Source organism: Acomys russatus, chromosome X (assembly GCF_903995435.1).
Source record: "Acomys russatus chromosome X, mAcoRus1.1, whole genome shotgun sequence".
NCBI classification, from domain to species: Eukaryota; Metazoa; Chordata; class Mammalia; order Rodentia; family Muridae; genus Acomys; species Acomys russatus.
In genome coordinates, this window is record NC_067169.1 from 85,788,864 (window position 1) to 85,812,821 (window position 23,958).

At 38.6% G+C, this 23,958-nt stretch overlaps 1 protein-coding gene across 1 annotated transcript in view; it reads left to right on the top strand.

The window, feature by feature from the left end:
- The first annotated feature begins 4,111 nt into the window (after nt 1-4,111).
- Alg13 (ALG13 UDP-N-acetylglucosaminyltransferase subunit) overlaps nt 4,112-23,958 on the top strand; it is a 70,128-nt gene continuing 50,281 nt past the window's right edge. Inside the window, 10 exon segments of the mRNA XM_051142249.1 lie at nt 4,112-4,246; nt 5,444-5,606; nt 8,217-8,355; nt 19,762-19,828; nt 19,831-19,912; nt 19,915-20,120; nt 20,720-20,803; nt 22,173-22,223; nt 23,179-23,225; nt 23,885-23,957. Coding sequence (XP_050998206.1) covers nt 4,166-4,246; nt 5,444-5,606; nt 8,217-8,355; nt 19,762-19,828; nt 19,831-19,912; nt 19,915-20,120; nt 20,720-20,803; nt 22,173-22,223; nt 23,179-23,225; nt 23,885-23,957 — 993 coding nt within the window. The 5' untranslated portion in view covers nt 4,112-4,165.

Sequence of the window (23,958 nt, forward strand, 5' to 3'; positions counted from 1 at the left end):
CTGCTTTTCTGAGAACCGGTGTTCAATTCCCAGCAACCAAATGGCAGCTCACACCTCTCTGTGACTCCAGTTCCAGCGCATCCAACACATCTGCAGGCAAAATACAATGCATGTAAAATAAAGAGAAATAAAGAATATAAAAGACTAAAATTACGGGTTTATTATCTTTTACTGTAGCTGATGTTTCAATATCTTTTTTATCTCTCTCTGCAAATCTTGATGATGCTAGAGTTTCTGTGAACTGTTCGTAAACGAATCTACCAGTATGATCTCGAAAAAATAGGATATAGCCTAGCAGTAAAGCACTTGACGAGCGCGTGCAAGGCCCTGGGTCTGATCCCCTGCACCACAAAAACCAGGCAACTTATACTGAACAGTTTGAATATCACCGAATGAAAAGTATTAATACGTTAAGCCATTTTCTTCTATGGTTCTCCCCAATGTAACTCAATTATAGTATTATTTGAACTCAGACTTGACTAGTGCAACTAGACAAATGATAATTTTTCTATTCTTACAAGCAAAAATAAGAGCCATTTATAATATTTGGAGTAGGAGGAGTGCAAGAAATACAAAGTCCACTTGTGGCAAGTTGTCAAGAACACAAACATCCACAAAGCACAGTTGAAAAGCAAATGAGTTATAATTTCCAACTTTTCAGCTTTAATAACACATTTACCATAGTAATACAGAAACAATGCACTGAAAGTTTTGATGACCAATAGGAAAAAAAAAAACAAACCTCAAGGCACCTTAATGATTGTGTAATGTGCTGTATTTATGATGTTTAAGATGAAATGTTTCTGGTTTATCATTGTTTAACACTTATTTTGCTGTTACCACTTTATATTATAATCTAGGATCTCACGCCAGCACTCTGCTACTTTGTATATATAAGATTTATTTATTTATTATATACAGTGCTCTGCCTGCATGTACACTTGCAAGCCAGACGATAGCATTAGATCACATTATAAATGGTTGTGAGGCTACCATGTGGTTGCTGGGAATTGAACTCAGGACCTCTAGAAGAGCATACAGTGCTCTTAACTGATGAGTCATCTCTCCAATCCACCCTTGGCTCTTACTAATCAATCTGCCCCCCTCTCCTCTTTTTCTTTCTTTCTTTTTGCTTTTTGTTTTTTCAAGTCGGGGTTTCTCTTGTAGTCCTGTCTGTCCTGGACTTGCTTTGTAGACTAGGCTGGCTTTGAACTCACAGAGATCCACCTGCTTCTACCTCCCGAGTGTTGGGATTAAAGGCATGCCACACCTCTCCTGGCTCTCTTACTAATTTTCAATTCAATAAAGATATATTGAGTATGATCTGGATACCTGGAAAAGTACTCAATGCTGGGGATTCAGAGATGATTTAGTTATCTTCTAGCTTTGAGGATTTTACAGTCCAGATGAGAAGAAAGGCATACAGGTGAATTAAACACCAAGAGTTATGACAAAAACACCAACCAATTTTGAGGACCCCTCCTTGCTGTCAATTCTACTTCTCAATAAAACCTGCTTGCTCTTCAAAAGTTATGTCAAAAAGCCATATGTATGTACTATGATGACACATGCTTGTAATCTTGGCACACAGGAGGCTGAGAGATGGGAGGATCGTGAGGTAAAGGCCAGCCTGGACTACTTAGCAAGGCTTTGTTTAAAAAAAAAGTTACAGAAGTTTAAAAAATATTAATATACAAAGAATACTGATGTATTAAAAATCTAGAATTTGGTGGCTGGAGAGATGGCTCAGGGTGTATGAATGTTTGCCCCATTTGCACAGGGACTTGAATTTGAATCCCTTGTACTTGTGTTAAAATGCACGGCCACCCAGTGCTGTTGGGGACAGAGACTTGAAGATCACTGGGGCTTGCTGGACAGCCACCATAGCTCCAGGTTCAGTGAGAGACCATGTTTCAAGGGAGTATGGCAAAGAGTGATACCAGATACCAGATCTTGCCCTCTGGCCTCCACACAGGAACTTGTACAAGTCTTGGTGCACATCTACCATAGTCACACACACTACACACATTTCTTTTAATATCTTTGGATCCTTTTCTTCCTCCTCTCAGCAAGTTTTTAAGACAGTATTGATGAAACCCAAAAGATTTGTTCACCCTTTGAGTAAACTGAAAAACAAAACAACAAAGCAAAGCAAAACAAAATAATAGAGGGAAACAGAGTCTCTGTGCCTTGTGTTGTCTTTGTTATTTCCTTTGCTTGGGGAAAAGTCTTCTCTCTGGAAGTTTATCTGTCTGTCTGTCTGTCTGTCTGTCTATCTATCTAATCTGTCAGTCACATATTTATTTTGAGCTGTGTAGCTTCCCCTGCTTGCTTATAAAGCCTTCTTATTTATCTAGTTAAATGAAGAATAACTAATGTCTTGAGGCAGTATCTCCCTATGTAGTCCTGACTGCCCTGCAGCTTATTATGTAAAGCAGGCTGACGATGAATTCACAGGGATCCACCCTCCAGAGTGCTGGGATTGAAAGTGTGTACTGTGGTGCCTGGCTTGAAAAAAAAAAATCAGCCAAATTGAATACACATAACATTCACTCACAAACTGTTTAAAACCTTTTCCTTTGTATGTGTTTTCTCAACTCAGGGTTTCTCTGTGTAGCCCTGGCCATTCTCAAATTTGATTCGTAGATTAGGCTGGCTCCAATTAAAGGTGTGTGCCATCACTGCCAGATCTGTTTAAAAGTTTTATTATTATTATTATTATTATTTTGGTTTTTTGAGACAGGGTTTCCCTGTGTATCCTTGGCTGTCCTGGACTTGCTTTGTTAATTAAAAAAAAAACAAAAACAACAACAACAAAAAAAAAACCCAAACTTTAAATAAGCTCTGAACTGGGCTGGGTCCTTATTTAATTCCCAGCAACCCCATGGTGGCTCACAACCATCTCTAATGAGATCTGGTGTCCTCTTCTGGCATGCAGGCATATATGTGGACAGAATACTGTGTAAATAATAAATAAATCTTTAAAAAGCTCTAAGCTAGGCCTGAGACCATAATTCAGTAGTATAGCAAATGCCTAACCTCAGTAACATATAAACTTTAAAATATGACACTACACTAGAAAAATATTGGTTCTCTTTTAGCAAAAGCCATAGCCCATCATATCAGTATCTTATAAAAAGAAAGAAAAAATATATTTCTCTCCGTAACCAAAGGGAATTTACTGATTAGCGTTCGTGATTCAATGATAACTTTAGCTGTGCATATACTGAATTTATTATGAAAGGGATTTCATTTTGTTGTTGTTTTTAAAGATTTATTTATTTATTTATTATGTACATGGTATTCTACCTGTATGTATGCATGTGTGCCAGAAGAGGGCACCAGATATTATTATAGATGGCTCTGAGCCATCCTGTGGTTACTGGGACTTGAACTCAGGACCTCTGGAAGAGCAACCAAGTGCTCTTAACCTCTGAGGCAAGTGTCTAGCCCATGAAGGGGATTTGTGATGGGTCTGTTACTTGTTTGGAAACATGGTCTCGTGTAGTCCAGGCTGACCAAGAAATCCTGATCCTTCTACGTCAGCTATAATAGGGATGAGCCACCACCTGACGTTTATTACTGTCTTAAATAAAAGATAAGTCCATGTGCTTGGAGCTCCCAATAATCCTCTTGTGAACTATTATGCTAGGGCTAAAAGTGCACATCAAAGATATGGTAAGGTTTGCCTGAGAAAAGCTATTTTTTCCTAAATGCAAAGGACTTGTACGAACTAAGCGCAGTTTATGGGGTCAAAGGAAAATTGCAAATTTATGGGGGGCGGATTTGCGGCTCTCAAACAATACCTTTGGCACTCTAGTTAGGTGTTCAGGTCTTTTTCTCAGTAGATAAAAATTAACACTTGGCAAGTTTCCACACCCTTATCTGGTGTCCTATCTTCTGACAGAGATAACACAGGCATTGTCTGCAAATGTGTAAAGCATTCACAGCCATGCTGGGACTTACCCTGTCCTAGGTTCTATGCTTGATGCCCTTCCGACCCATGGCAGGAAGAAGGGAACGCCCAGGCTAGTAGAGTTGTCCCTCCTCCGGACAGGACACTCTCACGGACTTCCGCCCCCGCCCCCTACTGTTTCCTCTGTTGTGGCTACCTTGCCCTACTACGTCACATCCGCTCTAGCAATTCCGAACTGGAACCCGCGCGATGAAGAGTGCGTTTGTGACCGTCGGGACCACCAGTTTCGACGACCTCGTCGTCTGCGTGACTGCCCGCGACAACCTTCAGGTGAGGCGGGCTGGGCGGAAGGCGGCCCCGCTGCTTTAGCTCCGTCGGCCTTCTCAGGGCTCAGCGGTTTGGAAGGAAGAGTGGCAGCTGTTCCTCCGGTACCGCGGCATGGTAGCCCCAAATCTTCCTCAGTCCTCTCCGGTTCCTTCTCCCTCCGCTGTCACTCTCGGCGACCCCAGTGGCCTTCCCACAGCCTTCCTCCACAACTGTCACGCCTCCCTCCGCAGTCTCCCCCTCAGCGTCTCTCCACAACCGTCGTGCCCGCTCCCGCCCCGCCTCCGCCCCCGCCGCCCCTCCCCCCGGGTCGGGCTTTCTCTTAGTTTCCTTTCCGCGGCTCTCCACTACTTCCAAGTCTTATTTCCGTGCCTCAGTCTCTCCCCGAAGCTCTGTCAGACCCCATAGGAGCCCTCGGTCCGCGACCCCCACCCCGACCCCATCTCCTCAGACTGGACACAGGTTGTCCTGAGGCGTCTTGGTCCGCGAGCCCCACCCCCTTAGGCCTTTTCAGGGTTTCACCCCCCCCCCAGCGCCTCAGTCCGCGGACACCCCCTCCCTCCCCCAGGTCTGTAAAGGTTTTCTTCCGCTGCGCCCGGGTCCGCGGTCGCCCTCCCCTCCCCCCCCGCAAGCCAGATACGTCCCACCCCCGCGTCTTGGTTGGCGACGCCCCCTCAGCTTCTCAGAAGAGTAATGTTTCCCGCAGCGCCTGGGTGGGTCCGCCCCCTCCCACCGGTAATGGGTTGCTTGGTGGAAGTCCGCGACCTCCACCCCTCACCCCCTGGCGGGTTGTGGGTTACCCTGAGGCGCCTAGGTCTTTGACCCCCTCACAGGACTCCTTTAGCAGGTAAAGAGGGGCTTGCTCTCGGGTGACGCCCTCAGCTAGTGGCTCCAGTGGTATCCCCTACTGGTTTGCGGCGTCCCAGCTCTACTGGTGACAGACCGAAACAGCCTCTTCCCTTGGTTCCCGCCTAGTTTTGGACTCCTTGTTCAAGGTATGTTTGTTCTGTGCTCTTGGAGCTGGCGGGTAGTGAGGTTCCTTGGCGGTACCCAGAGGGGGGTAAAGGGAGTTAATTTGGAAAACTAACTGGTCAGTGAAACTTAGTTTCAGCTTCTTTGGAGCTGGAACCTTGGAGGTTGGTTAACCGCTGTTCTCGAAGGAATTCATTTAAAAGGGCCTCGTTTTCTTATTTCCTGTTTTAGATCCTCAAGAGTCTTGGTTACAACCGACTTGTCCTTCAAATTGGTAGAGGCACAGTAGTCCCTGAACCATTCAGTACTGAGTCATTCACTCTGGATGTTTACAGGTATAAGGATTCTTTGAAAGAAGACCTTCAGCAAGCAGATCTCATCATCAGCCACGCAGGTAAAGTGTCTGAGATCTTGGGGGTTCTGCACTGATAAACAATAGACACTTTTAAATTTCAGACTGAATTCATAAGGGCTAGAGATATAATTCAGTTTTAGGGTAAATGCCTAGCACATGAAAAGTGCTAGGGCCAATCCTTACCACCACGAACAAAAAAAAAAAAAAAAAAAAAAAAAGCCAAGCTCCATGGCTCCATGGCTTGCACCTGTAATTACAGCACTTGCCAGGGAAGACAAGCCTGGGTTACCTAAGACCCTGGCTCAAAAATCTTTAAGTTAAATACATAGAATAAATTTATCATAGCCCCATTTTAATATAATATGACTTACTTGAATATATCCATTAAGAAATTTAGTGGAGAAAAGGATATTTTGTGGTAAGAGAAAGCTGTGAAGTTATTTAGGCCCATTTTTATAGTAGGAAACTCTAAGGAGAGGGGAAAGATTATGTATGCAATGATCATGACAAATTGTGAATTTGAAATTAGTATTTGAGTTTGGATCTGAAGGACATTAAACCTTTCAGTTGTAGGATTGGGGTTCTAGAAATTGACATTTAAAGATTGTCTTTTTAACAGTTCTGTTGAATGTTTAAAATAAAAGTGGTAAAAGTTTATTTTTATGTAGCCTATGGTAATAAAATTAGACTTTTATATTTATAAATTGTGTATTCAGAGACATAAACTTATAGATTAAAAAATATCTGTTTTAAGTATATATTTTATACTTATTTTTAGTAATTTGTAGCTTTCAGAGAATCAGCCTGATGGAGTTCCTGAGATTTTTAGTTCTTTAGAAAAGTCATTTGGGGGACCACTGTAGTTTTGATTGCTATAGGTATTTGTCAGGGACATGCTGGTGTTTCTTTTTTCAAAGACTAATTTAAGGAGAGAAATAGACATTACTGCTCTGTGATGGTGGTCTTTAATCCCAGTGCTTGGGAGGCAGTGACAGGTGGATATCTGAGTTTTGAGGCCAGCCTGGTTTACAAAGAGAGTTCCATGAAGGCCATAGCTACACAGAGAAACCCTGTCTCAAGAAAACAAAACAAAACAAAAGAAAAACCAAAAGGAATGAGCCTTATTAGTATATATAGCATAGTAGTTATTATATTGTGTGTTTTTGTGTATGGCATTAGCCCTGCTTTGAATTCTTTCTGCATCTTGTTTAGTCTAACTAAATTTGTGAGCTAAGTTATTAGTATACCTATCTTATGAATGAGGAATCTTAGATACATGGGTGTTCAGTAATTCAGTGTGTGTGTGTGTGTGTGTGTGTGTGTATGTATGGATATGTGTATGGATATGTATCTGTCTTTGTGTCTTCTACGCTGTGGGTTGTGGGGCCATCTTGAAAACTCAAATGTATTTTTAAATCAACTTTTCTTTTATTATGTGTGGTATATGTATGGTTATGATGTGGTTTTGTGTGTGTGTGTGTGTGTGTGTGTGTGTGTGTGTGGCATCTATGTTTGTTTAGGCTAGAAGTAGAGAATGGGTGTCTTTCTGGGTTGCTCTCCATTTTATTTAGTTTTGTTGTTTTGTTTTGTTTTTAAGGGTCTCACTATGTAGTCCTTGCTTGCCTAGCACTCCATATATTGACCAGTCTGGCTTTGATGTCAGTCTCTGCCTCATGAGTGCTGGAATTAAAAGTGTGCTTTACTGTGCTCCCACTATTTTTTAAATAAGATTTATTTTTTAGTTGTCTGTATTTGTATACTCTGGAGTTATAGGCACTTGTGATTTTGATGCAAACAGTACTCGGTAAGAGAGCAGTACATGCTCTTGAATTCTATGCCATCTTTAAGACTTCCACATTATTTTTGAAACTGGGTCTCACTGAACGTGCAGTTCAGCCATTTAGCTCACCTGACAGGTTAATGAGCTCCAGGGATTTGCTTGTCTCCCTCTTACTCTAATTGGTGTTACAGACTGAATTCAGGTTTTTTTTTTTTTTTTAGACAGGGTTTTTCTGTGTAGCCTTGGCTGTCTTGGACTCCCTTTGTAGACCAAGCTGACCTCAAACTCAGAGATCCACCTGCCTCTACCTCCTGAGTGCTGGAATTAAAGGTGTGCGCCACCATGCCTGGCCCCTGAACTCAGCTTTGATTTAAATCAGAGATTAATGAATCTCTGGTCTTAATGCTTGTAGGGCATAAGCATGCCTTTCTGTCTGTGTTTGGGTAGAAGTGAAGCATAGGTGTTCCTTGGTATCAGTTGGGATTTGCTTGTCTCAGGACTCTGGAGGTTAAACAGGAGGGTAACTGTGAGTTTAAGGTCAGCCTGGGGTGTGTAGCAAGTTTCAGGCAAGATTGGTCTGTAGAGTAAGACCTTCTCTTCACTCTCCTCCAATGAAACTGTTTGTGAGAGAAAAATTAGTTTGTACGGTTTTGTCTTTTTTGCTGTTGATACAGAGTCTGCCTGTGTAACCCACGATCCTCCTACTTCAGTCTCCCACATGGTAGGATTTGGGGCATGTGCCATTAAACCTCATTTACATTTGTCAATTTGGTTTATACAGTTTTATGGACTAAATTATTTAGGTTTAGAATAAAAAATATAAAGGTGAGAGTACGGTAACTTTAAAAAATTGAATTTATTTTTTGTAGGTGCAGGAAGCTGTTTGGAGAGTCTGGAAAAAGGCAAACCACTTGTGGTAGTTGTAAATGAAAAGTTAATGAACAATCATCAATTTGAATTAGCAAAGCAGTTGCACAAAGAAGGATATCTCTTCTATTGTACTTGCAGGTATACTAGAAACTGATCAGTTGATCTCTTGCCTTAATTCCTCCCCTGCTGTTATTACCCACCTGCCTACCCTTTTGATTTTTACCCTTTTTATGTTCATCAATTATACTTTGATTTTCCTCTGCTATAACCTCTCATTTGTCTGTAGTTTGGAGTCTGTTCTGTGTTGTGTCTTTTCCTGTGTTCATAGCCAACTCTTTGTGAATTTATATGTGAATGTGCATATGGGTATGCAGGTTTCCAAGGATTTTAGTTTTGTAGTTTACTACTCGGGTTTTCAGTGTTCAAAGAAGGTATGTGCTTATATTAAGGGATAATTTAGTCATTTTGACAGTTTCATATATGTATATAATGAATATTAGTTGTCAATTAAGGTTTGACTTTTATCCACTGGAAGCTCTAAATTAATTATATTCATTTACATATTCTCTTTTACCTGATGTAAAGTGGGTACTGTTTTAAGTGCTCAGGTTACAGTGGCAAGCATTGCATTTATATTATGTTGGTAGAATTTCACATGGTGATCTGAGCTACAAATAAAAAGACAGGTTAAAGTGAGGGGCTGGAGAGATGGCTTAGAGGTTAAGAGCACTGACCGCTTTCCAGAGGTCCTGAGTTCAGTTCATAGCAATCACATGGTGGCTTACAACCATCTATAATGTGATCTGGTGCCCTTTTCTGGCCTGCAGGTGTACATGAAGGCAGAGCACTGTATACATAATAAATCTTTTTTTTTTTGCGTTTTTGAGACAGGGTTTCTCTGTGTTATCTTGGCTGTCCTGGACTCTTGCAGACCAGGCTGGCCTGGAACTCACAGAGATCCACCTGCCTCTGCCTCCCAAGTGCTGGGATTAAAGGCATGTGCCACCATGCCCGGCACACATAATAAATCCTAAAAAACAAAAACAAAAAACAGGCCCATGTCCTAGTTTGCATAAAGAAGAATTAGGCCTCAGGAGAGGCTTGAACAAGGACCTGATGTTAGAAGGAAGGTCCTGAATTAGAAGGAAGAACCAGTTATATGAAGTTTAGAGGCCAGAGAGCTTGAGATTATAAAAGCGTTAACTTAGAAATGACCTTGGAGTTTGGAATGCTTGAGGAACAGAGAACGTTCATATGGTAGGAGCATAGTGAGTAGGGAAGAGTGAGTATAAATCTGGGAGGGCATAGCTCATGTAAGACTTCTAATTTTATTTTATGTTTAACAAGAAGCCACTGAAGCACTTTAAACAAAGGGATCTTTGGAAAGGAATATTGTTTTTTTTAGAAGTGGATTAGTATTCAATAGGAACTGATCAGCATCGCAATAGAAGCTTGAAGAAAAATGCTGTTTTTCTGTTAGTTCTTCTTTGGGACACTAGAAGCTTGCCAAAGGGCCAGGTCAGTTGAATTTAAAAACTTTTCTAATTTTATATTTTAAAAAAGTAAATAACTTCATAGATTAATTATATGTCTATCTCTCATATTAAGTTCGAACACAATGTTTCTTTGGAATTTTTTTCTGTTTCTTTTAGGCATTTGGTATATAATTGTGTGTTCATTAAATATGGAGCACTTGTTATATGCCATGCCTTTTTACATATCTGGTATATACATATATGTCAGTGAACAAAACTTGATATTCCCAGTGGGAGAAGACAGATTTAATCAATGACTATTCCAGCCATAAAATTAATGGTGTGCTCATCTCTATGATGCAGGAAAGGGAATGTAGTTTTGCTACAATGAGTCAGAAGAAAAGCTAGGAAAGGTTCAGATAATTGGTATTTGCTCTTAGTTAGTTGATAATGTTAAAAGTTTTTTTTTAATTTCTTTTTGCTTTTTGAAATGGTTTCTCTCTGTAGCCTTGGCTGTCCTGGAACTCACTCTATAGACCAGGTTGGCCTCAAACTCACAGAATGCTGGCATTAAAGGCATGGGCCTCCACACCTGGCATATACTGTTAAAGTTGATAACATCACTTTAAAACAGGAACTCATATCTTCCTAACTACTGTATGCAAATTAATATTTCTATGAGCTATTGAAAAGTACTTTCATTCAAAATATGTCAACTTTTTTTTTTTAAAGAGATAGTCTCTATGTAGCCTAGGCTAACCTTGAACTTCTGTGTTTTTGAGATTATAGATAGGTATGGGCCACTGTTCCTACTTAGCTCTGATTTTTTTGTTATTGTTATTATATTATAAAAGAGAAAACATTGATTCTTGTAAAGACTTCTTAACTTTCTGCAGGATGAAATAACCTGTATGTCTCCTTTTTGAGAAAAAGATCAAGAAGCATTGACTGTCTTTTGAGTAGATAATTTATTTTCCCCAAACCTAGGTTGGATGGTGATATGTCTGTTTTAATTTAGTTTCTGAAGTAACAGTTTTATGATGTTGTTTAGAACCTTATTTCCAACATGCATGCCAACCATAATTAGTGAAGAATTCATGAATTTTCAGTAAATAAGTTTTCTCACGGGGCTGTAGAGATGGCTTAGTGGTTAAGGGCACTTGCTCTTCCAAAGGACCCTGGTTCCAGCACCCACATGGCAGCTCACAAAGTGTCTATAGTTACAATTCTAAGGGATTGACACCTTCACACAGATAAACATGGAGGTAAAACACCAATGTATATAAAAATGAACATAAAATTAAAGTAAAAAAGTTTTCTCACAATCTTCATGAATGATGTAGTTTAGTTAGCTTACTTTCATCTCTGTGATACTTATTGCTTTTGGTTTCATTTATTCTGTTTTCATAGATTTTGTTTTATTTTGTATTTGTGTGGTCTTGCACATTTTCCTTGAAATGACATTCCTGAAATACTTCTTTTCACTCAGATAAAAATGTTTGTTTAATTCATCTTTCTTGGCAAGAATAGTACTAGTGTGCATATCCCCATAATCAAATATATAAAAATTCATCAGCGCCCAGGCATGGTGGTGCACGCCTTTAATCCCAGCGCTCAGGAGGCAGCGGCTGTGAATTCAAGGCCAGCCTGGTCTACAAAGCGAGTGAGTCCAGGACAGCCAAGGCTACATAGAGAAACCCTGTCTCGAATAACAAACAAACAAACAAACAAACAAACAAAAATCACAGTTTGTTCATCAAATGGGCAACAGACAAATAAGTTGCAGAATTTTCTCTCATGTTACCTGATATTTTTTTTCTTTTGTTTTAGCACGCTTCCTGGGCTGTTACAGTCAATGGATTTATCAACACTGAAATGTTATCCTCCTGGCCAGCCAGAAAAATTTTCTGCATTTTTGGATAAAGTTGTTGGATTACAAAAATAAACTCTCCAAACTTTAAAATACCCATAACTCCAGTTCATGAAATGTGATTAAGTCAAAACAAATTTATAATATGTATTTGTAGAAGAATATAAATTAATATATTTACTACAAAACAATATTATAAGGAATTATGTGGCATAAACATTGCAGTTTGGTACAAGTACTAATTTCAGTAAATTGATGAAGTTTCCCTAACTTTGAATATGTAGTGAATCCTTAACTTTGAAAACATAGCTTTCACAGTTTTGTCCTAAAATCTCAAATAGATATCTGATGGTGACGCATGCCTTTGATCCCAGCATTTGGAGGCAGAGGCAGGTGTATCTCTGAGTTCAAGGCCAGCCTGGTCTACAGAGTGAGTTCAGAGCAGCCAGGGCTACACAGAGAAACCCTGTGTCTAAAATCCTATCCCAAAACAAAAATACTAAACCATAAAAAATTTAAAAATCTTAGTAAGAATCATAATTAGATGTTCCTTTGAATAATAAAAAAGTGAAATGTTAATAATGTAACATTTTTTGGGTGAGAAAACCAGCATTTGTAGGTTCGTAATCTTAGCTTCTTTTTTTATTAAGCAGAAAAAATGAATTTACTTGTGGAGGCTAATAGTTAATCAAAAAAAAAATGATCAAAGTAATTGTTCTATATATGGAATAAGTACTTTTATCCTGAAGAATAACGTAGATAAGTTCACCTTTTGAACTTTTTTGATCTTCAAGTGCTGGGATTACAGGCATATACCATGCTTGGTGGTAGTATTTGTTCTTCTAAAATAGAAAAGGGCTGCAGAGATGGCTCAGTGAGTAAAGTACTTGCTGTACAGTGTGAGGACCTGAGTTTGCATCTTCAGAATGAGCATATCAGACATGGTAGTGTGTATTCAAAATCCCTGTGCCTATGATGAGATGGTAGATGTAGACAGTCCCTGAAAGACGGCTAGGCAGCTTGCTGTTAACAGCAGTGAGTGGCAAAAGGAGACCCAATATCAAACAAGGTGAAAAGGATTGAGCCTGGGGTTTTCCTCTTACCTCCACCAGCTCACCATGGCACACATGCCTATCTTCACACAAATATATACACATATCTAAGTAGATGTAATAATCTTATCAATACTTTAAAGAACAGAGAATAAACCCAAAAATATAACAGTATGACTTGGTTGTTAATTTTTTTGTGTGTTTTTAATTTTGTGTATGTAGAGACGTGTGTGTGTTTGTGTGTGTGTAAGCGTAAGCCTAGAGGAGAAAGCCTGTCTGGAAAAACCAAAAAAAAAAAAAAAATTATAAATGTGTGAAATGATCTGATGTATGTAATTACTTAAATGCATGTATTTTAAGTTATAAGAACTCAGCACATGAAATTTATGAGTTTCTCTGTATTTTGGCTTTCCTGGACTACTGTCTCTGTAGACCAGGCTGGCCTTGAACTTAGAGAGATCTATCTACCTGCCTCTGCCTCCTCAAGTATTGGGATTAAAGGTGTGTGCCACTGAGCCTAAATTATTTTTTAATTTATATTTTATATATTGGTTTTTCTAGATAGGGTTTCTTTGTTACACAGAGCTCTGGCTGTCCTGGACTCTCTTTATAGACCAGGTTGGCCTCTATCTTCCTGCCTCAGCCTCCCGACTGCTAGGATTAAATGCATGTGCACCATGCCCGGCTCTTATTTCTAATTTTTGAAATAAATTAATTTAGCATCTTTGTAAAAAATGAGACCGCTTTTCACTGTATCCCATGCTGGCCTTGAGCTGTTTGTATCTGTAATCTTGTATCCTTTTTGCCTAGAACTCTTTGTATCTGTAATCTTGTATCCTTTTTGCCTTGGACTCTTTGTATCTGTAATTTTGTATCCTTGCCTTGAACTCTTTGTATCTGTAATCTTATATCCTTCTATGTTGGCCTCCTGAATGCTGGGATTATAGGTGAGAGCTGCTGTGCACAGCTTGGCATTAAAAAAAAAAAGTATTATAATTTCTGACAAATGCATAATATGACCACAGTCTCAGTCATGAAAACAGTGTCATCATGCAATGCATCCCTTCTAGCCGTGCCTTTGTAGTTAATTTTTCCATGCAATTCTTTTTTTGTTTGTTTTTCGTTTTTTGAGACCAGGGTTTCTCTGTGTAGCCTGCCTGTCCTGGTACTCTGTAGATCCTAGAGATCCACCTTCCTCTGCCTCCCAAGTGCTGAGATTAAAGGTGTGGGCTACCTGCAATTCTTTTTGGGTTTTTGAGAGAGGCTTTCTCTGTGTAGCCTTGGTTGTCCTGTATTCACTCTGTAGACCAGGCTGGCCTTGAACTCACATCAATCCACCTGCCTCTGCCTCCTGAGTGCTGGGATTAAAGGTCTTTGCGATTCTTAGTCCCTCATAACATCATCTATTTTATTCTTTGTTAAAATTGGTCTTTTCCATATTTGTCTTTAAAAAATTTTTTTTGAGTAGTTGTACTCATGTAGTCCAGGCTGTCCTTGAACTCAGAGAAATCTGCCTGAGTTGTGGGATTAAAGGTATGTGCCACTACACCTGGTTCATGTTTGTCAGATAAATGCCATACACTATATAGTCTTTTAAATATGTCTTTTTTCACTTAGCATGAGGCTTCTGAAGTTTATTAGTGTTCTTGAATGTATCAACATTTCATTTCTTTGTATTGCTGGACACTATTATCTGGTTGTATCAGTTCATAAACATAATGGTGAGATTATTTCTAGTTTTGAGGGATCATAACTATGGATAAAGCTACTGTCAACATTCATGAATACATTTATGTGTGAACATTTCTTCCAAGTAGCCACCTAGAAGTGGGATTAATAGGTTATATGGTAATTTCTGTGTTTAATTTTATAGGAAACTTAAACTAGGTAACAGTGATATTTTATGTTCTCACTAGTAACATGAGAATTCCAGTTTGCTATTTTTGTCAGTAGTCAGTATTCCTGGTTTAAGTAGATTAAAAAAATAGTCATATTCTAAAATGTATGTATTTCACTAAAAATAGGAAAAATTGGGCAAGAGGTTTGTCATAGTGGTAGAAAATATGTCTAGCATGCTCAAGGCTCTTGGTGTGATGTTGTGTGTGTATGTTTGTGTGGGGTAAACTATGAAAACCAAAACAAAGAACAAATCAAAATGACTGAGAAATATATTAAAAGATTCTTAATATCATGGAACCGTAGGCAACTGCAAATCAAATCCACAATGAAGTTGTACATCCTATCAAAAGGTGGATGATAGTTTTGACACTCCTTCAATGATAACAGCTCAACACAAGAGAACTGAAAATACATGTTCATGCAAAAACATATATGAATGTAGTAGGATTCCTAATAGTGGAAAGTGGAAACAACCAAGTTTCTATTATCTAATAAGCAGAGAAGTTATGGTTTGAAATGGATTGCAATACTGATATATATGACAATGTTGTTGGATGTTGATTGAAAAACTACGCTGGGCATGGTAGAGCATGCCTTTAATCCCAGCACACTGGGAGGCAGAGGCAGGTGGATCACTGAATTTGAGGACAGCCTTTACTACAAAGTGAGTCCAGGATAGCCAACCCTACACAGAAACTGTGTCTCGAAAAGAAGAAAAGAAAAACTTTATGGTAAATATAAGATTTGTATTTATTTGACATGTCCATAATAGGTAAATCTATAGGTCTGCAAGATTAGTAGTTGCCTGGGATTGCTGAGATAGGATAATTATAGAGATGGGTATATATAAAACACAGGGCTTCATTTTCAAATAATGAAAGTTCAAATTGTGATGGATGCATAACTGAATATATGAAAAATCATTTGAATTCTGCCCTTAAAATGGATGTTATAAATTAACCACTTTTGTTTAGAAGATACAATTTGGCAGCACTTTTGAGGCAGAGGAAGGCGGATTACTTGGCCAACCTGGTACACAAATTGAGTTCCAGGACAGTCTGAGCTACTTAGAGAAATGCTGTCTTCAGAGAGAGAGAAGGGAAGGGAGGGAGGGGGAGAGGGAGGGGGAGAGGGGAGAGAGAGAAGAGGGGAGGGAGGAAGGGAAAGAAAGAAAAAGAATAATTTATTTTAGTGAAACCAACTAGGAACTTTTCAGATATTTATCTGAAATATTGTTTTTTGCCAATGCCTGTTTCCACTACAGCCCCAGATAACTACTAATATTGATTTCTATCTAGATTGGCCATTTTGGCATATTTCATATAACCAGGCCTGTGTTTTGGAATCACTTTCATCTGGCTTTTATAGGGCTAGATTTCCCACACTCTTGTTCACACTTAATATTATAACCATTCCAGTAGGTGTGTAATTGATTTATTGTGATTTTAATTTGCATTTTCCTCATTGCTAATTATACTGAACATCTTCTAACTACTTATAGTCACTTTTACCCCCTTCCTACCTTTTATGACAGAAACTCTGGCCCAGGCTGGCCTCAAACCCCGTTTAATAGAGAATAACTTTTTTGTTTGTTTTTTCAAGACAGGGTTTCCCTGTGTAGCCTTGACTGTCCTAGACTTGCTTTGTAGACCAGGCTGGCCTCACAGCAATCCACCTGCTTCTGTCTCCCAAGTGCTGGGATCAACTGGGACCTCCACCTTAAACAGTCTGATCCTCTTAAAGCTAGCTCCCAAAGCTGGCATATTGACATACAATACAAGCATTTTGCCAACTTAACTACATTGATAGCACTCCAAATCATCCTAAAATATTTTGCTGGTTTTAAAAACTGGAGTATTTATTGCTGACTTTATCCTTGTAGTGGAGACTGGCCTGAAACTCACTATGTACCTTCCAGTGGCTGAACTTCTGAAAATCCTGCCTCTATCACCCAAGAGCTGAGATTATTGACTTGTGCCACCGTGCCAGATGTATATGGTGCTGAGGACTGAACTCAGGTTCTCTAGCATGTTAGGCAAGCACTGTATCAACCTAGCTACATCAGTACATTTTTAATATGTATTTTCACCACAATTTTTTCTTAGATTTGAGATACAGATGTGTTTATACCCTACTTAACTTGGATTGTCACCCAGCTAACAACTTCATTTGTAGAGCAAAAATTTATTTTGTAAAAGTCCCATCTGTATGCTTTTTAACAACTTGGTCTTGAGTATTTTTTTTTCTTAAAACGTTTTTAAGAACTTTGATTTCTAAATATTTGTAGTTCAGAAGCTAAACTATACAACACAGAGGGCACAGGGAGGCTCCCTTGCAGCTTTTCTCTTGCTGCCTTAACCTTGAGAGGCTGATGGTATAAGGGTAAATACAGAAGCTTTTAGTCAACATTTGCATCATGAATGGTCAATTCTTGGACTATTTGATATACTTTATTGTAGTATTTATTGTATTGCCTTTATTCATCAGAAATTGACCTTTTTATATCTGTTTGTTTTTCAATTATGTACTTTTCTTTTAAGGATTTTTCTCATCTTTGTTTCTAAGTTTCGCTTATACTTTTATGGTCTTCCTGGCCCTTTCCCTTCCAGTTTTCTCAAATGGAAGTTTATGAATAGTATTTGTTAAAGTTTTTATACCCATGTTTAGTGTGATTTTTTTTTGTTTTTTTTGTTTTTTGTTTGTTTTTTCAAGATAGGGTTTTTCTGTATAGCCTTTGGCTGCCCTGGATTCTATTGTAGACCAGGCTGGCCTGGAACTCACAGAGATCCACCTGCCTCTGCCCCCAGAGTACTGGGATTACAGGCGTGTGCCACCATGCCTGGCTAACTATGTTTAGTTTAAAGTCCAGTAGATGTAAGGAATTTGTATTTGTCTTTATTTGTAGACTTACAAAAATGAATCGACTTCTTAAAAATTATTTATTTGCATTGTTGTTTTGCCTGCATGTGTGTCTGTGAGTGGGTGTTGAATCTTCTGGAACCTGAGTTACAGTTGTGAGCTGCCATGTGGGTGCTGGGAATTTAACTCAGGACCTCGGGAAGAACAGCTGTCTCTCCAGCCTGTATGAATTTAAAATTTTTTTAAATTTAATTGTAACCCTTAATTAGTCATTCTTAGTGAATTAGTGATCACCAAACACTACACTAGTTCAGAACTTTTACAAAAGTCATAACTCCTGTATTATTTCTTAGAAAAGAAACAAGGTGGGCTGGGTGTGGTGGCACATGCCTGTAATCCCAGCGCTTGGAAGGCAGAGGCAGGTGGATCACTGAGTTCGAGGCCAGCCTGGTCTACAAAGTGAGTCCAGGACAGCCAAGACTACACAGAGAAACCTTGTCTCAAAAAAAAAAAAAAAAGAAAGAAAAGAAAAAAGAAAGTCTAGATTTTATTCCTTATCTACCATGATTTTATTTAAGTTATAATGATGATCCATGTTTTTCCTATAGACAGCAGGCATACAAGAATAATTTTGAAAAAAAAATAATTTTGATAGCTGCTCTAATTTGCAATGTCTCTGAAGTCAAGTTTTTTTAATTTAGAATATATTGTTTTTTGTAATCGAACCCATGTAGATAAAACCTTATATGTTTAATTTAGTGTAACCATTGTACAAATAGAAAAATACAAGTTTAACACCTAGACACAGGAAAAGCAAGCTTTAGATTTATTTATTCATTTATTTGTGGCGCTGGTGTTGAATCTAGTGTACAAGAACCTACTGTACAGGCTTTATCACTGAGCTGTATATTCCTAGAACTTATTTTTTAACACCTTGAATAAAAAGAGGATTGTATTTTGGCATTTAAATAAAAGCAGGATACTTGATGCCAGGATGAAATAATAGAAGCCCCCCCACCCCCAAGATTCAGAGCAGTTTTTTGGCAAATTACACTAATAACATTAAAACCATGCCAGTAATGTGCCATCAGTTTCTTTTTTGTTTGTTTCTCTGTATGTAGCCTTGGCTGTCCTGGACTCTCCTTGTAGACCAGGCTGGCCTTGAACTCAGATCCGCCTGTCTCTGTTTCCCTAAGTGCTGGGATTAAAGGTGTGTGCCACCACTGCCCAGTAAATTTTTTTTTTTATTTTGGTTTTTCAAGACAGGGTTTCTCTGTGTAGCCTTGGCTGTCCTGGACTCACTTTGTAGACCAGGCTGACCTCGAACTCACAGTGATCCGCCTGCCTCTGCCTCCCGAGTGCTGGGATTAAAGGCGTGCGCCACCACGCCCGGCAATTTTTTTAAAGATTTATTTATGAGTGCTCTGTCTGCATGTACACCTGTGGGCCACCATGTGATTGTTGGGAATTGAACTCAGAACCTTTGAAAGGGCAGTGCTCTTAATCACTGAGCCATCTCCAGCCCTCGTGCCATCAAATCTTAAATGTACATTTTCAAAGTTTTTTGTAAGATATTTCACGTTATTTCCTTTGTTTCCACGTTTTAAAGATTTATTTTTATTTTTAATGGGTGTGCACACTGTGCATGTGAGTGCAGATGCTCATGAATACCAGAGGACTTACAGCTGGTTGAGACCCTCTTGACATTGGTGAGGGGAACTGATGGTTAGTCCTTTGCAGCATGTACTTTAAACTGCTGAGTGATCTCTAGCTTAAGTGTTTTCACTTAAATACTTCTCCTTGTTTTTATTAGTACTATGCAGTAACTTGACATTCCTCAAGAATTATATTGGTGGATTTATTTTCAGTGGTCCTAGTAGACAGTTTTTATCTAGAATTAAATGAGTTGACTTTATTCCCATACTTGAAATAGTCAAGCGGTTAATTGCTTGGGAATTTTTACTTGCAACCTTTGTTCCAACAGATGGAGGTCCTGCCCTTTTCCTTTGTCTTTTAAAAAAGATGTTCTTAATACTAAAGCTATTTCCACACTCCCACTTCCCTGAAAATCTGGAGGGCACCTGAAGGGCAGAAACTATTTGTGGAAATTCTGGGTGTGATCTTAAAGTGTATTGTGGATTGGCTGGTTTTTTTTTTTTTTTAAGTAGGCTGTTTTTTACACACGTGAGTCTCTTTGTAATCTTTGCAGCCTCCTGAAGTAGCTTCCCTGAGCTCTTTAGATTCTGAGAGTTGCGCTGCTTTGTCACTTTAATGCCTTGAGCTGATTTTGTAGTCCCACCTTTCTGTAACTGTTTACCTTACTCCTCCCTTGTCTACTCAAGTTTCTTATTCTTTGGAGCATCTGCACTTCCTTTTTGTTTTTCCACAGGGTCCTGTCTTGTCCTGCACCAGTCAGCCTCTTGCTTGTGCTTCTGGGAAGTGCCAAGATTCTGCAGCCCTGCCTCAACTTCCTTCTGCCTAGACCTTGAGCTGCTTCGGATACCTGCCTACACAAGTTCCAGCATTTGTCTCCACTGCCTATCTTCCCTGCGTTCTGTGTTTTCTTCCTTTTGATCCCTCTGTTCCCTTCTCTTCATCCCATGCACAATGCATAAAGGATGGAAAAAGTACTGCGGCCAGAAGTCTTTGAATGAGGCAACAATGGATGAATATTTAGGCAGTTTAGGGCTGTTTCGAAAGGTGATTGCCAAGGATGCCTCTTGCCTCTTTCGGGCTATTTCCGAGCAGGTAAATATAAGCATGACAAATGGATAATGTCTTTTTTGTAAGTTTTTAGGGTGTGATGTGGCATGGTCCAGTAGCTCAATCTGTAGAATACTGAAAGAAATGGAAACTATATATTTTTTTTATTTCTTTGTGAAAATATCCAGGCCTGAAAAGTACAGATTGAAATACTGTGCTGTTGCTGATTAGAGCAAATACTCTTCTGCTGTGGCTATTTTTCTTCTTTTAATAGTTAGTTTGTAAAGGGTGAGGGGTAAATTAATGTGAGGCTAACATAAAAGTTGAAAAGAATCTCAGTCTTTTGTAACCATGCCCTGCTCCGTCTTTGTTTTATGTATAAGAAAAAGGTTTAGAGCTTGTACCCTTATGGAGTTGTAAGTCCAGGACAGAATCTTTTACCCTCAATCTCACTAAAGATGATCACTTTTAAGATAAGGAGGCATGGCTTCTTCGACTTGGTCTAAGATCAGGTGTAGTAGCAGATGAACTTAATTTCTCTGTTTCCAACATGTGTTCCAGATTAGGAATGTCTAATTCATAGTCTTAATTTAGAAGCTTCTATTTCAAATGAAAAGAGAGTGAGCTAGTCTTTTCTTTTTTAGTTGTTTTACAGCCAGATCCATCACTTACACATCAGGAGAGTTTGTGTCTCATATATGAAGGAAAATCAACAAGCCTTTGAGTCTGTAAGTAAAATATTTACACTGAAGAGAGTTGTTGGTAATGTATATGGTAAATGTGCAAAAAAAATTTAGTACCTAGTACAAAAACTGGATTGTCATACATTCTGTTTTTTTCCATAATAACTCTTTAATTCTCAGCTGACTTCCTAGAGCTTAGCGTGCTTTTGTACTTCTTCCCCAAATGATATTTTTTTTATAATGTTTAAAAACTAAGGCTTACCTGTTGATGCAGTCTTGTAATCCAGCACTGATCTCTTTATCCCTGTACTCTGGATGCCAAGTAAGTAGAATTTGAATGCAGCCAGGCCAGAAAAACAGTGACTAAAAGAAGTGACAACTTGAGTCTTTCTCACTTGTTCCTGTACAATGAAAATTCCCAAGACTATAAAATTTATATTTTGACCATAGTTTTGTATTGTTTATGCCACTTTCTTTAACAGACTCTACTAATATTGGGAAATGTCCAATTTTAACCTACACTCAGTTATTCTCAGCCAGCTTGAATTGTCTTGTAAAACTCAGCTATAAGGAAATGTTAGTCGTAATATGACAAATTGTGAAAATTGAAACTCCCACTATCATTGACTTTTTTGAGACAGGGTTTCTCTGTATAGCCTTGGCTGTCCTGGACTTGCTTGTTAGACCAGGCTGGCCTGGAAAGCAACAGTGAATTTCCCTCTGCCTCCTTAGTGCTGGGATTAAAGGTGTGTGCCACTACCCCTTGTTTATGGTTGACTTTAAAAACAACCTTTACAGATCAGCTTTGTACACATCCAGTAGCCTCATTTTTCTTAAGTGACATTTTATCAATGTCTGATTGTAAGAGAGGCCTTTCATGTGACTTTTCACTACTGCTCTTTTTTTTAATTTTAGTTTTCTCAACAGTGAATTATAAAACACTGTAAATGCTTCTTTAAACCGTGTTGATTGTTGATGATAATTTTCTCCACACCTGGGAGAAATGCCGTTCCTAACTGAAATGCATGACCATGATCTAGTGCAGTATATCTCAGCTGTTTTGTGCATAGACTTAACACTGGAACTTTTGTTAAACTATGCATTCTGATGCAGTAGGTTGCTGAAGAGGCTTCAGATTTCTGCAATTTAAATAAACTTGTAAATTAAGGGTGCTGTTGCTTCCTAGATCACATTTTGGCTAACAAAAGATGTGTAAAACACACTGTTAGATGTTTGATCTTCCTTCCCCTCAGGGAAAATTTTATACTGTGTTTATAGCGGCCTTTTCAGAAGAAACTGGAAGAAATACCAACTAAAGAAAAGAAAAATTCCATTAGATAGTGACAACTGTAGAATATAATCACATTGCAAATGCTGTGTATTTGGCTAAGTCAAATTTGTTATATTTTTGTAGTCTGTGGAGGGATCTTTTGAGAAATATCTGGAACGTTTGGGAGATCCTAAGGTAAGTTCAAATATGAGGATGTCATCTTTTCATAGTTGTTTGAAATAGTTACCTAAATGTCCTCCTAAGTCTATAATGAATCAAAACTGTGTTGAGTGAAATAATTATTGTATAAGAGGCAATGGCCTGTTTTGCTTTGAATATTGAAAATTGTGTTTACAGTTTCTGTGACCTGCTTAGAGTATACACTGCTTTGGAAAAGGACAGCGTTGGAACACACTAAAGCCTTCTCACTTTAGTGGGAATGAAGGGTGATAATATTGCTGAGGTTTTATTATTTTTAAAAATTAAAAATTTCCCAATTGGTAGTAAGATCCATAATAATTTAGACATTTTTGCCGGGTATGGTAACGCACACCTTTAATCCCAGCACTTGGGAGGAAGAGGCAGGTAGATCACTGTGATTTTGAGGCCAGACTGGTCTACAAAGCAAGTCCAGGACAGCCAAGGCTACACAGAAGGGGAAAACCTGTCCTGGAAAATCAAAAAAAAAAAAAAAAAAAAAAAAAAGTAGACATTTTTATTTGGTACTATTAATTGGTTTTTATTTAAATAAATAAACATAAACATTTACTAAATATCCTGCTACCTTTAAAAAATAGTAGTTAAACTTGTATCTTTTAAAATTGTGTAGTTATTGCTTAATGGCTAAGAAGAGCTTTGGGTTTATTATTTCGAGTTGTTTATATTATTGAGTAGCAGTCTTAATTTGTTGATATTATTGTTTTTTTTTTTGGTTTTTCGAGACAGGGTTTCTCTGTGTAGCCTTGGCCATCCTGGACTCACTTTGTAGACCAGGCTGGCCTCAAACTCACAGCTATCCGCCTGCCTCTGCCTCCCGAGTGCTGGGATTAAAGGCGTGCACCACCACACCTGGCTGTTGATATTATTGTTGAAGTTGTAAACACTACTTAATAGTCCTGAAATGTTTTTCAAACTGTGTATTTATATTTAGGAGACTGCTGGCCAACTGGAACTAAGAGCTCTTTCTCTAATTTATAGGTAAGTTGTATCAAAGAGACTGCCAAGGGGAGAATGAAAGAGGAAATATATGAATATGAGTAAGAATGATTTCTGTCAGAGTCCCTTTAGGACTGGTTAAATTTGATAGTTGATAAGTTAACAATGTTGAATTGGAAAGGCTTGTGCAAAATCTGTTTGATAACAGTTCTCGGGTGAAGAGCCTTATTACTAGTTCTGCAAATTTGGGTCTGTTTGAAAGGAAGATTAAAAGGAAGCCAGGTGAATTGAGGCATGACTATAGTACTAGCACTGAGCAGGGACACTGAGGCAAGACACTTGAGTTCAAGACTACTTTAGGATGCACAAGATTCTGTTTCTAGACAAACTAAGAGACTGGAAATGCTGAACTGTTAATATTTCCTGTAGGAAATCAGGATAGCTATCTTTTAAAACTTCCTAAATACTTAACTTATTTTTTATATGTTTCCATCAGGGCAATGTCATTTCTAATGTAAAAGTGGAGCAAAAGTTTTTAGACACCTCAGTAGAATTATCCTTCAAATGATCACATATTTTGATATTATAATGTGGGGAAATTAAGAAAAGTTTTAAAATGACACTTTTTGCTCTTACAGTCACAGCTATCTTATGTATATACTAAATCTCTTCCCACCTACCTTTGATTTCTATCTATGTAGTCGAGATTTCATTCTTTATCGGTATCCTGGAAAGCCACCAACTCATGTCACAGATAATGGCTTTGAAGACAAGG